General features: G+C 37.1%; 1 protein-coding gene across 1 annotated transcript in view; it reads left to right on the forward strand.

The window, feature by feature from the left end:
* The window catches only part of Spink5 (serine peptidase inhibitor, Kazal type 5), a 59,434-nt gene that overhangs the window by 15,470 nt on the left and 28,659 nt on the right, over window positions 1-15,305 (forward strand). Inside the window, exons 6-14 of the mRNA XM_021150925.1 lie at window positions 2,137-2,200; window positions 3,188-3,315; window positions 4,537-4,603; window positions 7,142-7,269; window positions 8,643-8,730; window positions 10,179-10,306; window positions 11,483-11,561; window positions 12,945-13,072; window positions 13,664-13,712. Coding sequence (XP_021006584.1) covers window positions 2,137-2,200; window positions 3,188-3,315; window positions 4,537-4,603; window positions 7,142-7,269; window positions 8,643-8,730; window positions 10,179-10,306; window positions 11,483-11,561; window positions 12,945-13,072; window positions 13,664-13,712 — 859 coding nt within the window. The remainder of the gene's footprint in view (window positions 1-2,136; window positions 2,201-3,187; window positions 3,316-4,536; window positions 4,604-7,141; window positions 7,270-8,642; window positions 8,731-10,178; window positions 10,307-11,482; window positions 11,562-12,944; window positions 13,073-13,663; window positions 13,713-15,305) is intronic.

The following is a 15,305-nucleotide window of genomic DNA, read 5'->3' on the forward strand; positions in this document are numbered from 1 at the left end:
TCTCTCTCTCTCTCTCTCTCTCTCTCTCTCTCTCTCTCTCTCTCTCCCCTCTTCTTGTAGCCCTCCCAACCTCCTCTCTTCTCCAGATTCACTCCCCCTCCATTTCCTCTTCAGAAAAGAGCAGGTCTCCAAGAGATGACAGCCAAGCAGGACAAAACAAGATATAGTGAGACAAGGCAAAAGCCCTCATATCAAGGCTCTGCAAGGCAACCCAATAAGAGGGAAAAAAATCTCAAGAGCAGTCAAGAGTCTGCAAATATCCACTCCCACTGTCAGAAGTCCCACAAAACCCTCAAGCTAACACCACAACAGAGGACCTGGTATAGGGCCGTGTTGAACATTGTGCTTTCAATTTCTCTGAGCCCATGGGAGCCCCCGCTTAGTTGACTTGGTGGGACTAGTTCTCCTGGTGTCCTCCATCCCCTTTGACTCCTTCAGTCTTTCCTTCTGATCTGTGAGGCTCCCCAGTCTCCAAGGGGAGGGACCAGATGGAGACATCTAGTTTATTCTTTTTAAACTCAGGCCATGCATCTCTGTGCCTGTTTCCATCTGCTGCTGGATCTAAGAGTATAACAGAATATTATTAGAAATTGTTTCATTAAAAATTTTTAGACCAGTTGTGTTTGTTTCTACCCTAGTTCTCTGGGCTAACCAGTCTCTTCTTCCTGGACATCCAGACAGGGTAGGACATGGGCTTCCTCTTGTGAAGTGGGCCTCAATTTAAATAAGACATTGGTTGTCCACTCTCACATGTTCTGTGCCACCATTGCTCCAGCACACCTTTAAGGCAGGAGAGATTGTAGGTTAAAGGTTTTGTTGCTGGGTTGCTATCCAGGTATATTTTGCCATAGCCTGAAGAGTACTTCCTCGTGATAAGGAGACTAGAGTGTAGAGGTAAAGGCTCCAAGGTCACAATAGCTCCATCTCTTCATGTTCAATGAGCTGAGTATTAAATTCTCGTCAGGTGTGGGACTTCCACTGTCAGTCTTCAAAGGGCATCAGCCTGGATTGTACAAGGATCTTCACTGGACCTTGTTTTGTTCTTTCTTATAACACAGGTCTGAATAAACTGAATTGCAACTTACCTTTTTGGTTAATTCATGAGTGTACTTTCAAAGAACCGTCACCAAGAATAAATATTAAAAAAATAGAAACCCCAGGGCCAGTGAGGTGGCCACCAGGCCTAACAACCCGAGTTCTCTTCCTGAAACCCACATGGTGGAAAGAGAAAATTAACTTTAATAGGTTATACTCTGGCCTTCACTTGCATGGTTTGCCAAAACCCCACACTTCCTACCCCTCACACTAAATAACATATAAATAATAAATAAATAAAATAATGCAATATGATTTTAAAATAAATAAACCAAATAGACAAAGAACATTGTCTGTTTTCTAAGGCATGCATTTTTACAATACTACTTTAAACATACTGAACTACACTATATCATAAGCTAAGGTTAGTAGTTTAAATTTTAAATCTCTGATCCATGTGATATTTTTTCCTAGAATATCATATGACTCATTGTGTTATGGTGACTCATTGCTCTGACCTCTACAAAACTCCATACAATATTCCAGATTACTGTTTGTCAGCCTAGATATCCTGAAAATCTCTTTCCTATTACTCTTCCATTCTTAGTTTTATTCTGAGCTTTATGTTTTTATTGTTATACATATGCTGAATTATAAACTACTTCTATAGAAAGTAGAAATTATTTACATTTATGGTTTTGAATATTCTCTAAATTCTATTAGATTGAACAAAGTAAATAATAAGACTCTATGTACTTTTTACAAACAATAAAATGTAAGTTAGCATAGAAGAATCTTTTAATGAAAAGTAGGTACATTAAAGTTGAACTTTTTACAAAAACTAGCAATGGCAGCAGCTACAAACGACTAAGGTCTTGGAGAGGTAGCCAGCATCTACTGCAAGCCTGAAATTTAGCCCCAAACATGACTCCGTTGCTTTGTTATTGTTTAAAATTATAAACAGGGGCTTTCATTATACAAGCCAAGTAAAAACTAAAGTGTAACAGTTTTCAGGTTCATCAACAGAATGCTGGGAGAGGGTTGACAAGCTGGGCAATTCTACCATGCTAATCTCTGTGTCTATGAACTTTTTGATTCCAGGAAAAGCCAGAACCATGTTGACATAAAGAGTGAAGGTGAATGTGGCAGCAGCCATCTAGAGACGGTAAGGACAAGTGCCAATGTGGGGACACTGGTATCAGTGTACAGCAGTGGTTCTCACCCTTCCTAATGCTGGGACACTGTAACAGAGTTCCTCAAGTTGTGGCAACCCCATCCATAAAACTATTTTTTTGCTACTTCATTGCTGTAAGTTTGCTTCTGTTATGAATCCTAATGTAAATCTCTGATAAGTGGGATATCTGATATGCCACCATCTGGAGGGATTGAGAGCCACTGAGTAAAGGCAAACATAGCTGTGTTTCTCCACCATAGTTTGGGATGCTCAGGAGTAATTCTTGCTTGACTGAAATTCGGCATCCTTCTGTTCACATGGGGAAAAAAAGCATCCGAGTTTTTAAAACCATACGAGTTTACTCTGGTCATAAGACCAGTAGACTCTCTTAATAATATTAATTATTAATAAAATTAATTAATTATTAATTAAAGAGAAACATGGAAAACTAAACTGATCACTTCAGAAGTAAATGGGCACTAGAGGTCAACCACTGCCTTAGAGTTGAAACCTCAGCTTGGGAACGCACTGTTAGGAAACCTCAAGCCAAAGAGCTAAGGAAATGAGATTTAGACTAAGTTGTTACTTGCTAGCTAAGATTCTGTGAGCTTTTGATGTGAGGAAAAGACAGGAAACACCATGAATCTCACACTTAATAATCCAGTGGAGCACCAATCCTAATTTCAGTGGTTTGATGCTTTTATCACTAGCCTCTACCATGGTTTGGTATACATAGTTTTAAGAATCTGTTGACATCACCCATGACATTGAGACAAGGTTGAGAGCAAGGAGAGTGAGCCACATGAGTTCTAACATAATTGTTTCTTGAATACGTACATGAGAAAGTAAATAGTTCTGTACTTAGAGATGAGTTACACAGACTCACAAAGCTGTTTCTGCATGACCAACACTTCCTCAAAGCTTTGTTGAAGCGTTCAGTCAGTAGCTGTGTGCCATGTTCGTTGGTCTCTTCTTTAGGATATGTGCAGTGATTTTCGAGCCTATGTGCAAGACGGAAGACTTGGATGTACACGGGAAAATGATCCAATCCTTGGTCCTGATGGGAGGACACATGGCAATAGGTGTGCCATGTGTGCTGAGCTCTTGTAAGTAGCATCTCCGGATGCATTTATGAGGAGGCCCTGATTTCCTGTCCTGAGAGCCCTAGAGTGCCAATATCTTCCTCATGATGCATGTGAACTTTTGGCTTCATAATGAATGTGAGATAGGTCTAGCTACAAAATGGGCTTCTTGTCTTTTTCCTTCACATTACTACAATATTTTTAAAAGAAAAATTTGAAACTTCATTTAAAAATTATAATGCCTCAAAAATGCTTGATGTTTTATTATATAATAGTTTAAGACTTGGGGAAATGGGTTTGAGCAGTTAAAGAAGAAGAAGAATTGACTAAAACTTTGTTTGGTGTACTGTATTAATAACTTACATTCTAATTGAAAAAAAATAAAGACAGACTTGGAAAGCACTTGAACACTGAATAATCCAAGCTGATCACTTGACATGCAATGCTTTCTTTATTTTTAGTGACCCTCCCTGAGTAGTGCCACTGAATTTTAAATAGTAGTATAAAGAAATAACAATAAAATGAGGATTAATAAAGATAATATAGTCTCTGGACTCAGTATGAAAGATGAGTGTCATTTAAAGGAAGAACTATTGGCTTCATTTTTTTCTGAGTGCCCGGCATGGCACATTTTTATCTAGAAGGTATGAGTCTTCAACGTTCTGTAGCTTTTCATTATTTTATGTCCTGATAGAAAATGAGAGTCTAATGTTTCCAAATTGGCTTCCTGCAGGATGAGCCTGAGACACCAGGATGAGGCTACAATGGAATCAGCCATAGTGTTCAGAACCTCAGTGCCAATTTATCATTTAGGAATAACCTTACTTTGACAGGAAGGCCAACCAATGTCCTGCATGGCTTAAAAAGTTGCACGGAGGGTGTGTATGGCAATACCTGAGAGGCTCAGTTTGGTTTCACCCTTGTCACACCATTGTTTCAAGGCTCTTAGTTATGCCTGTTAGAGGGAATTTTCCTGACAATCTTCTGTTTGTCACTGGAGGTGGCACGCCCATCTGGCTCTACAGAACAAAGCTTCTAATTGAGTGGCAGTTGAGTCAGGTTCACACCCTTCCTTATCTTTGGCAATGTCTTGGTCTCTCACATTCAAGACAGGGAAGTGCTTGTCTCCTGAGAGTGGATCAGTTTCAACAGGGCTGTTGTAAAGGACAGGAAAGTGTTTAGTGCTCAGAATAGGGTGGACACTGCAAATATGACTGGAGCATGTGGATTCTGTTTCCTTGACAGTTTAAAAGAAGCTAAAGAAAATGCCACACGTAACAGAGAGAGCAGAATTCGGAGAGATGCCGAGAAGGTAAATGGATCACTGCCAGAGTGTAGTGATTGGACTTACTATAGTCATGGATAAAAATTACACTTGCACCTTTGAGGGAACACAATAATGTCATTGTACCATACTACTCTATTCACTTCATGTTACTTAAAGTTCCTCAAATATATTATTCTTAATATAGCTATCATCAGGGTCTTTTGAAACCATCATTCGCAGCTAAGGTATATAATGGTCACTCTGCCCATTGCTATTAGCCTTGTCTCTCTCACATTGGGGCAATCAGATTGCTTTGAATACATTTTAAAAACTTTTTGGCATAGTATAAATTAGATAGGAAATTTTTCAAATAATATAGTCTCTTAAGCAGTGCAGCTAATGGTGATTTACTCTAAAATTCTGCTAATATAATTGGAGTGATTCCCGATTTCTAAAATGTGGTTATTTTATTAAATAAGACCCTTCTTAATAGAATTCTTGTTTCTTAATGAAGATCTCAAACATTGAAGTGGTAGCTTAAAAAGTACTCCTAAAATTAAGTTTTGTCATATTTAGCTGATGTTATAAAATTTCAGTTTATTACAAAAAAAATTCTTTCTTGTGTTGAAGTAAGTAATGCAGCCTTGGCTTATTAAAGCACTAGGGTTATTAAACCCTTATTGCACAGAGATGGATAATAGTGACTTCGCTGAAATGACTGGCCTTTTGTGAGGAAACAAAGACACCTGGATTTTGGTCTTCATCTCATCGTGCTCTGGGTATTGAGAGTGAGGAAAATATCTCTCTGGGCCCCAAATTTCTTGTCATATGGACATTAGACACAAGACTCAATCTTACCTTCTTTCTGTATTGTGTTTTCACCTTCAATGCTTTTTCAGACTAATACAGACACACAGTTTGTGAACTTAGGGTGATGCTTTCCCATGGGAAAGAAAGACCAACTTTTTGGTAATCTAGAGATGACTTTTCTCTTAACAATCCTATATAATGAAGCAAAATTTCCAAACTAAACTAAGTAGTTTGAGCTTAGCCATAAAGAAACAAAATACCCAGGGGCTGTTCCACACCAACCAAGGATAGAAACAATGCATTTTGTGGAGTCTGTATATATCAGTGGGATACCCTGGGCTAGCCTGTCATATTTCTCATGTATTCCATGTAACCAGGGCTGTTTTCCAGCAAGTGTCAAGCACCCTACTTCTTCTTCTTGATGGCCAGGGTCATTAGACACAACAGGGCTAAGCAGGACTGCTTCTCAGTGATGGCTCAATGTGTGCCCTGTAATTAACCTGTCAGTGGGTTGCTCACAAAAGTGCTTCTTCAGAATCCTCTTGGATGAATCACAAGCTATAAACTGAAATTATCATTGTTGGTGTTCTGGAAATCATGGAGCATTGCTGTTTATGGCCATGTTATTGTCAGGTGTCTCCTTTCTACACCTTATTCCAAGTATTTTACCCAGAAAGTGTAGGATATGTCCATTCCTCCTTTCAAAACTGGTATCTTCTTATTGAAGTGCATAAGTGGTTCTTTTGAAAAAGCATCTTGGAATGAAATATGAACTTCAAATACAAACCACAGTGCTTATCTAGAAAAATCTCCCTGTACAGGTGCTAACATCAAGGTCCTGTGATTTTGTGTGAGTCACTCACAGAGTAGAGCCACAGTGCAGTCACCAAGGTCTCCTGACTCTTGCTCTTCTCCCCCTGCAGCTGCTTCCACTATCTTGGTAGATGTGGAAAGATTAAAGTCATACAGTTGATGGTCATGTTTATAGACTAGGCTGAAGTAAAATATTGCAGGTTTGTTCATATAGAGGTCCTGAAGTCTATAGTGTGTCTGTGTCTCTCTCTCTTCTGTGTGTGTGTGTGTGTGTCTGTGTCTGTGTCTATGTGTATGTGTGTGTAAAGTTTATTCAATATCAAATACTAGCATTCAGAAAGACTAGAACAAAATTATCAAGAAGCCTAGCACCGAATCTCCCTTCCACTTTTGAATATCATTTTTTTAAATAGAAATTCCAGATAAGTAGAGTTCACACAGGTCAAGGTAAAGGGAGCTACATTCACTCTAGGTTTTCACCTACAGAGTCAGAAATGGACTTAGTCAATAAAAGCAGAGCTCACGTAGTAGCTGTAAACTACCTTCCTCCTATCTCTTTGCAAATGAGGTTAAATTGATCCATCTCAAGTAGCATTAAAACACTTATTTCTACAAGCCCAATGTTTCCATTCTCTTGGGTTTATGTGGGGATATCACGAAAGACCCCACCCCAACCCCTCAGTATTAGAAAAATAACCCGAATTACTTTTAGTTTTAGGAAACGCCTTACTGTGTCCTCAGCTCTCGTCCTTCAACAATTAAAGTACACAGGTCTTTAGAGTGCCGAGTAATGTGGTCAAATAGTTGGTGTTTGAATAATTCTCAATTAGTGTTTATGTTTACCATAATTCCCTGATGTGTCATTCTGTGATTATAAATCGATTATTCAAAAAAATGCCAAAATTGAAGACCAGCAGATGTTAAAGGCAATTGCTTGTTCTTGTTTTGGTTTCCCCAAAGGAACTTTGCAAGGAATTTGAAAACCAAGTGAGGAGCGGAAGACTCTTCTGTACCCGGGAAAGCGACCCAATCCGTGGCCCCGATGGCAAGATGCATGGGAACAAGTGTGCCCTCTGTGCTGAGATATTGTGAGCTTCCCCTCAATTCACTGAGAAGGCGGCGACACAAAATGATGGATGAGTAGCAGCAGTAGTCAGTGAGGGTTTTGCCACTATGAAGCATCTGAACAGACTTATGTCCTCCTAAATTCATAAGCCCATCTAGTCAATGTTTTGTGTCTGTGTCACAAACTAAACTGAGTACAAACTAAATTCATTTTCCAATTAGAAGGCAGGCTTCTCAGTAACACATGTGAGTCCTATGCCTTTGTGACCTTTTAATGAAGTAGTCGTAAAACAGAGTGATGTGTGGAAAGACTTTATCTTCACTAATTAACTCATTGTGGCAGTATTGATAGGACATTTTCAAAGATTCTTTACATTCATGTTATTATCTGGCAATATAAGCCACAGAAAAAGGCTGACCCCCACAACACAAAGCCGACAGGCTTCAATACATTCTCAGATGCTTTGAGATATGAACTTGTGTCTTGCTGTTTGTTTGCTCTTTTGAGATGAGGTTAGGCTGGAACTTATTATCTAGCTCAGACTACTTTTAAACTTGTGATAAACCTCCAACCTTAGCCTCCAAAATTCTGGACTTACCAGTGTAAACAATATCATTTAGGAGAATTCCACAAACGCTTTACTACCTGTTGTCCTAATGCATGTATCTCTGGATTTTGGCCAGATAACTTCCCCTCTTCTTGTAGACTGTATATTAAGACTGTCCTCCTTGGATAAAGCCTCCTATACCCTAGTTGAAAATCAATCTTCATAATCCTAAATTATAGTCTTCCATAGCCATCATCACAATTGGCAATTACATAATTATTTCTATGATCACTAGTTGACTATTACTGTTGTCTCCAAGGCTACAAATACTAAGAGAATAATGGATAGGGTTGTTTTGTTTTCTAATGTCCTACCAGGTTGAGTCCAATGTTGACCCCAAAAGTAGGTACTAACTGAATGAAGAGTGAGTGTATAAAAGTGTACATGAATGAAGATGCTGCCTTTCTTAAGCTTAAAGCTAACAGTGAAGCAACACATGAACCTGTGTACACATACTTACTTACATACTTCAAAACATAATGAAAACTAATCAGTAAAGAAAAGTTAACACTAAAATAATTGACTGATAAAAAGCTTATTTCTATTTAGAGTTTGCAATGTCTCCTTTTAGAAGTATGATTTAAAATGAAGATACTTAAGAGAAATATTTATGTACATAAGCATGCACTTATATGTACACATGTAGGTATATGCATGCAAAATGAAAGGACCTTATTAGAAATATGAGGAACCTTAAAAGCACCAGGAAAACATATGGTCCATCTATGACTAATGAATATTGTGCAACATGAAGATTTAATATAATCTTTTCATTATTTTTTCTCCAGCATGAGGCAGTTTACAGAAGAAAAAGGTAAAGCAGAGAAAAACCAGAAAGATGCTGAAGAAAGGGCTAAAGCTAAAATGGAAATTCAGGTGAGGACCAGCTAACCAATATAGCTGTGACCTTCATGCACTGAGATGTGTGCAGGTATAGCCCTTTAGAATGCAGTTTCAATACTGGTTAATATTATCCCCAACAGTGACATTTTGAGTATAGCTATTGTTCTACAGTTAGAATGAAGCTAATGACGCTAAAATTTCTGTTTCCATTTGGAAGAAAATACTTGGTCATAGTAGTACATTAATTCCACATTCTTAAATATATCTGTGCTAGATAGTTTTAAATCAATTTGATACAACTTAGAGGCATTTGGGAACAGAGAACCTCAATTGAGAAAATGTCCCCACTAAATTGGCTGTAGGCAAGCCTATGGGTTTTTTCCTGGGTTGATGTGAAGAGGCCCAGCTCTCTGTAGATGGTGCTACCCTTGGGCTTGTGGTACCTGGGACCATGAGAAAGTAGTCTGAGTAAGCCCATTGTAAGCAGTGCTCCTCCAGGGCTTTGTTTCAGAATCTGCCTTCAAGTTCCTGCCACAAATCCCTGCCCTGACTTCCTTCTGTGGTGGCATGTGACCTAAGAGTTGCAAGCCAAAATAAATCCTTTGTTCCCCAAGATGCTTTTGGTCCTGGTGCATTATCACAGCAATGGAAAAGGTCATTAATCAGTGGCAGTTCGTCTTAATCTGACCCCTGTGATTTTTCTGACACTCTCATTTAAATGCACTTGAACTATTCTTTCAGTTGTTACTCAGGATCTCTCCCTACCTTCCTTTTTCCTTTCCTTAAACCCTCATTCTCTTTTAATAACCTAATTAATTTCTTTACATTTAATCTCTATTCACTGAAATCTTCCACAGACCTGGTTGTCAGTGACAAAGATCTGATTATAAAAATTTCTTGTGCTTTCATTTTATAAGAATAAAACCTAAAGGCCCATCAGTGTTTGCATGGTGGGTTTTAAGGTCACCTTTTTTAAAACAACTTTCAAAACCTTCCTAACTTTACCCATATAATTCTTGCCCTGCCACATTCATTGAAATATTAGAGTTCTAAAGATTTTATGCTAGTCACTGCCTCCATGGCCATGACAATGATAATTTCTGGATTTTTTTAGCCATATGATTTTCCTGACTATATCCTCAGAATAGAACTAATGAAAAATTACTGGACTTTTCTGTATCCTTCTTTTCTTTGTTAGCTTCACCTCTTAAACATATATGGCAATTGCTTATTCTTGCCCCATGTCTAGCAAAGGAAACTAAACCATCTAGATATCTATGAATATACTTGTTGAATATGTATACATATGAACTCATTTATTGCATATGAACATTACAAGGATAGAATTATAACGTTTTTAGTAGTGCTAAATCTTTAAAGTATTGATTCTCACCTTTGATTACTCCTGCCCAGTTTTATTGATATACAATGCTGAGAATTACAGATGTAGGACATAATCTTAAAATACCTTCTTTGTTCAGAAACGATGTAGTGAATTCCAGGATCGTGCAAGGAATGGAACACTGTTCTGTACCAGAGAAAATGATCCTATTCGTGGTTTGGATGGAAAAACACATGGCAACTTGTGTTCCATGTGCCAGGCTTTCTTGTGAGTATGGAGATTGGAGGTGTCAAGAGAAAAGAAATTTACACATAGCCTTATAGGACCAGCTTCCTTGGGGAAGCTTCCTTGGTGAAACTGACTTAAAATAAGCAAAGCACTTGAGTAAGCTACAGGAGTAACTCTTGTAATACAGAGCCAAGGGTGGAAGCTTCAAGGTACCTGCTTTAAGATGTCTTATTTGCTATGACTTTCTATTTCTTAATTCTGGAGCCTTGTTATGAAATGAACCTGTATAAATATTTGAAGTCTCATGTGTGAACCATATAGGCATCTCTAATATGGTTAGGGCCCAGCACTAGGCTTGAACTGAATTAAGTTGCCCACAAACATACCGTACAGAACCACAAACACCTATAAAATTACTTTAATTGTTACTTTACAGGCTGTAATTTTTTTTTAGAAAGTTAGAGTTACTACTTGTCTTTTACAATTTAGAAAAATATGAGTCATACTATTTTGGTGAACTCAAAATAAGTATTTGACTATATTTATAATATTAAAATATTTAACCTTTTGTTTTCACTAATAATCCTTTATGTTTACAATACCATCAATTTAACTGTAGATACAATATACTTTGTCTTACAAAGCACATTCAGGTTCTTTTGGTTTAATCAGTGTATGGAATCACTGGATTATACACATCTGTCTCACTTTTGTCTTTTAGAAAATACAGACAATGTATGAGCAGTATATTTAAGTGTAAATTAAAGCAAAGGGTACATGATATAGGCCAGAGATATGGACAGAGGCATTGAACTCTGATCTTGATTAAAACACTTTTGCCTTTCATCCTCCCTGGCAATCAACATGTGTCAGTGTGTTTTCTTAAGGTTTTATCATCACCTAGGTATGAGGTCACCATGACTCCAGTTTGACAGTTCTTTGGCTACCATTTTCTCACCACAAGCAAAAGGATGATAGAAAGCAAGTTTACAGATGAACTACTGCACCTTTCATTTGATGTGAGAGGTCTAAAGATGGTATAGGGTGGCAGCTTATTGGAAGTAGTTTCCTTAGTTGTTACACAGTGATTCCAAGCTGGGAATGAAGAAGAGATGGACGAGCAATGTGTAGAAATCAGAATTAGTACGTTGCTTTACTTTACCTTATTTTATTTTATTTTATTTTATTTTATTTTATTTTATTTTATTTATTCAGCAAAACAGAAGCTGAAGAAAAGAAGGCTGAAGCTGGAAACAGAAACAGAAGAGGGTCTGAAGAGTCAGAAACATATGCAGTGAGTGGGATACACCCTTAACTGTTTGTCACTGTAACTGGACACATCTGCTAGAGCCTGGCAAAAAGTCATGATCCTCCAGTCTTGAATGACATTGAAATGAGCATTGTATGAAACGGATTCATTCTTCCTGTTAAAAGACAAACAATGGAAAGTGAAAAAAAAAACTTAATGGAATAGAAGTTCTTGAGTTTTACTCTTACACTCAAGAAGATTTTAGTCTTTGCAAACCATGTTCCAGAGAAAGTGTCCATGTACACTCTTTGTTATGGATTCTTGAAATTTAATATTTGAGTTGATTTATGTAAAAACTAGATTTATAAAAGCACGATTTAAAAGAAAGTTTAGCATTTACTTTCTGCACACACGAGAGTGTGTGTGTGTGTGTGTGTGGTGCACACATGTGTGTGACTGTGTATGTTTAGGTGCATAGGTATCTAGACACACATGTAAAGGGTAAAGTCAGAAGACAACATGGAAGAGCTGATTTTTTTTCCTTCAACCATGTGGGTTGTAGGACCTGAACTCAGATCATCAGCCTTGATGACAACTGCTTTCATTTACTTAGACCCTCTCAAGTCAGAAAACATAAATTTTAAGTCTAAAATATTGCAATACTCATTTCCAGAGACTTGCATGTCTTATCACCACCTATTGTTTTGATGTTGAAAGTCTCCTATTTTTCCCTCTAGTCTTTCCTTTCCCTTATACCACCACTAAGATAATATAAAAACAACCAGTGTAAATCTGTCTTGCTTAATGCTCACACTTTTGAGCTGTGGAGATGACTCACAATAACAGGTACTGGGTGCCAAACTGGACACCTTCAGTTCAGTCACCAGAACCTACCTTTAAAAAAATTATTGGTGGATGTGGTCCTTTGTTATTTTTATACTCCTATAGCAAGATGGGATGGAGAGACAGGAGAATTGTCTTGAAGGTCATTGACCAGATATCCTGGAGTACTCTGTGATGCCACAGCAGAATCTAAAACAGAACTTGCCTGCACAAGGTGGAAGGAAGACAAGAACCAACTCCTGAAAGTTTCCTATGATTTCTATGATGCGTGCCTAAATCAGTTATGTTTATACTTTTAAACTCAAGCCAACTTTAACATTACTAATAGAAGCTTCTTTTTGCAGTATGCAAACAGAATGTATTAAATATCATCATCTTCCTATTTAAATATTCTTACCTTCCTTTCAGTTTAAAAATATAATAGTGTTTAATGCTTCTTTCAAAGTTTAGCATTACTCTAGGGTAAACCACTACATATTCTAAAACTAAAGAGCCTATTAAGAAATAAATTTCCACATTTCATTGACTTTCATGATCTGACCAATCATGTGGTCATTACCTCCAACTTTCTCTTTGGCCATATAGAAGCTATGTGATGGATATCGCAAGGCCAGGAAGAATGGACAACTATATTGCACCCGAGAGAATGCCCCAATCAGGGGCCCTGATGGGAAAATCCATGGCAACACATGCTCCATGTGTCAGGCTTTCTTGTGAGTACAGCAAGGACCCTCTGGACTTGTGAAGGGGCTGAGGTTTAGAAACTCATTGGAAAATACAGGGATGGTTGTCTTTAAATGGAGATAACAATGTATATTCTTCTAGGAATCTCTCAGCTTTGAATGTCACATTTAACTTGTTAAAGACAAACAAAAACAAATGAAGAGCTTTCAGATTGTTACTATTATGCTAGAAAGAGTAGAGACTAGTCGGGAAACACAGAAAGAAGTAATACATGAGGTCACTTGCATGTGGAATTTCAAAATAATCCAAATTATAGTAGGCAACAGAAAAGTGGTTGCCTATACATGGAGAGAAGGTGAACCCTGTGGATGAGGAGATGCTGAGTGAAGGGTATAATTGAAGGGTATAAAAGCTCCTCTTTTGTACCATATTCTTGAGAGAAGGGAGCCATTCTAATTCATTATCTAAAAAGAAAACAAATGACAAGCTTGGAGTTACAGGACTTTGGGGTCACTGGGGAAGAGTCAAAGCATTGAATGATGAGCTCATGAGTATAAAGACTTTTTTGCTAAGACAATAATATTTGTTTCTTCATAATCTATCCCCTTTTTTTCTCATAGTATTCAAGAAGACAAAGCAAGAGCAAAGGTTAAAAGAGAAGCTGCAAAGGTAATTTTCTCAGTGCTTCATGCCCTACCTTTTTGGCTCCACAATGGCGTGATGTTCTAGTTGTCTCACTAACACAAGTGTTTGATTTCTATACTTCATGCTTGATGAAATAAAACAGAGCTGTGTTAATGCACATCCTAGTTTAGCTTCTCATAAGGCTAATTTGAGCACAGAAATCGAAGACTAGCCTGAGAAACAGGTAAGACCAATGGCTAGTGGAAGGGAGTGGGAAAGAGTATGTGTGTATGAGAGAGCTCTTATTTTATTTCATGATTGTTCAAATTTTGATGCTCATTTACTGAAATATCGAAGGATCCACTTTCTGTAAGAATTTTCTCCATGCATTTGTATTTCATAGAGTTAGTTTGTTAGGCACAGATTGTTTATACATAACATGTCTACTAGGATTAATTTACATCGTTTACACCTTTAAAGCACATCAAGCAGATGGGGCAAAATTCTAATCATCAGAACTTACAATAGTATATATTTATGTTATCATATTAGTCATGGGGAAGTTCTAGCAATCTTGATCCCCATTGTCATTATTTATTTTGACTACTTCCTTAATTTTTCAATTTTACTATATAATAGAAAATAGTATTTTATTATATATCATATAATTATATAATATTCTATAATATATTACATAATCTCTATTGTAATTATATATTTTATATATTTGTTAATATATAATCATATATTATATATTATATAAGATATATTACATGTAATGTAAATATATTTTATTATATAGTTATTAATACTATTTTACTATATAATATAAATGCATATATTATAGTTATAATTTTATAATATACAATAGAGGATATTTTCTATTATATAGAAAGACAAATTTGTCTGTATGTATATGACTAGTTTCACTCAATAGCCACTTAAAAATTAACCTAGTATATATTTCTAACTTCCCTGAATTATGAACTTAATCACTATTTGGGGAAAGTTGTATAGTTTCAATGTTTATCTTTCAACTATTCATTTTAAAAATAACTGCTATGCGGGCTGGAAATATATTTTATTAGTAATTTAGGTCTGTAAATTTGGCTCTACATTATATTTAATTAGATCAAGCCATGTCACTCTGGATACACTCTTCTCTTCTCTGACTGTGTTGCTCTGGTTCACATCCACATGCTCGGTGCTGAGATGAAGATCCCCTCCTACAGATATGTCAAAATCTCCAGCTGTCAGACTTGTTTTTTTCTTTCTCATAATACTGAACACAAAAGATAGCTTGGCAGTAACTTCTGTTCCTATGGAAAAGCTTGTTCCTGAGGCTCCCTGGATTTCTTCCCCTGAGATCTTCCATAGGTTTTCCATGCTGCAGCACACAGAACAACAAAAATACAGGCATATCCACTGGTATCTACCAGTGTTCTGCTTTATTCTAAAGCCCAAATATAAACATCCTTAGTGATGGTACACTGCTATAAATGCCAAACTCTTTTTCTTCTATAAAAATATAATTTCCCTTTATTCTTGAGAATTTCTTATAGTATACAATGAAACATGATTTTACCCATTCATAGTCTCCCTCTCCCTCTCCCTCTCCCTCTCTCCCTCCCCCTCCCC

The sequence above is a fragment of the Mus caroli genome, chromosome 18 (genome assembly GCF_900094665.2).
Source record: "Mus caroli chromosome 18, CAROLI_EIJ_v1.1, whole genome shotgun sequence".
NCBI classification, from domain to species: Eukaryota; Metazoa; Chordata; class Mammalia; order Rodentia; family Muridae; genus Mus; species Mus caroli.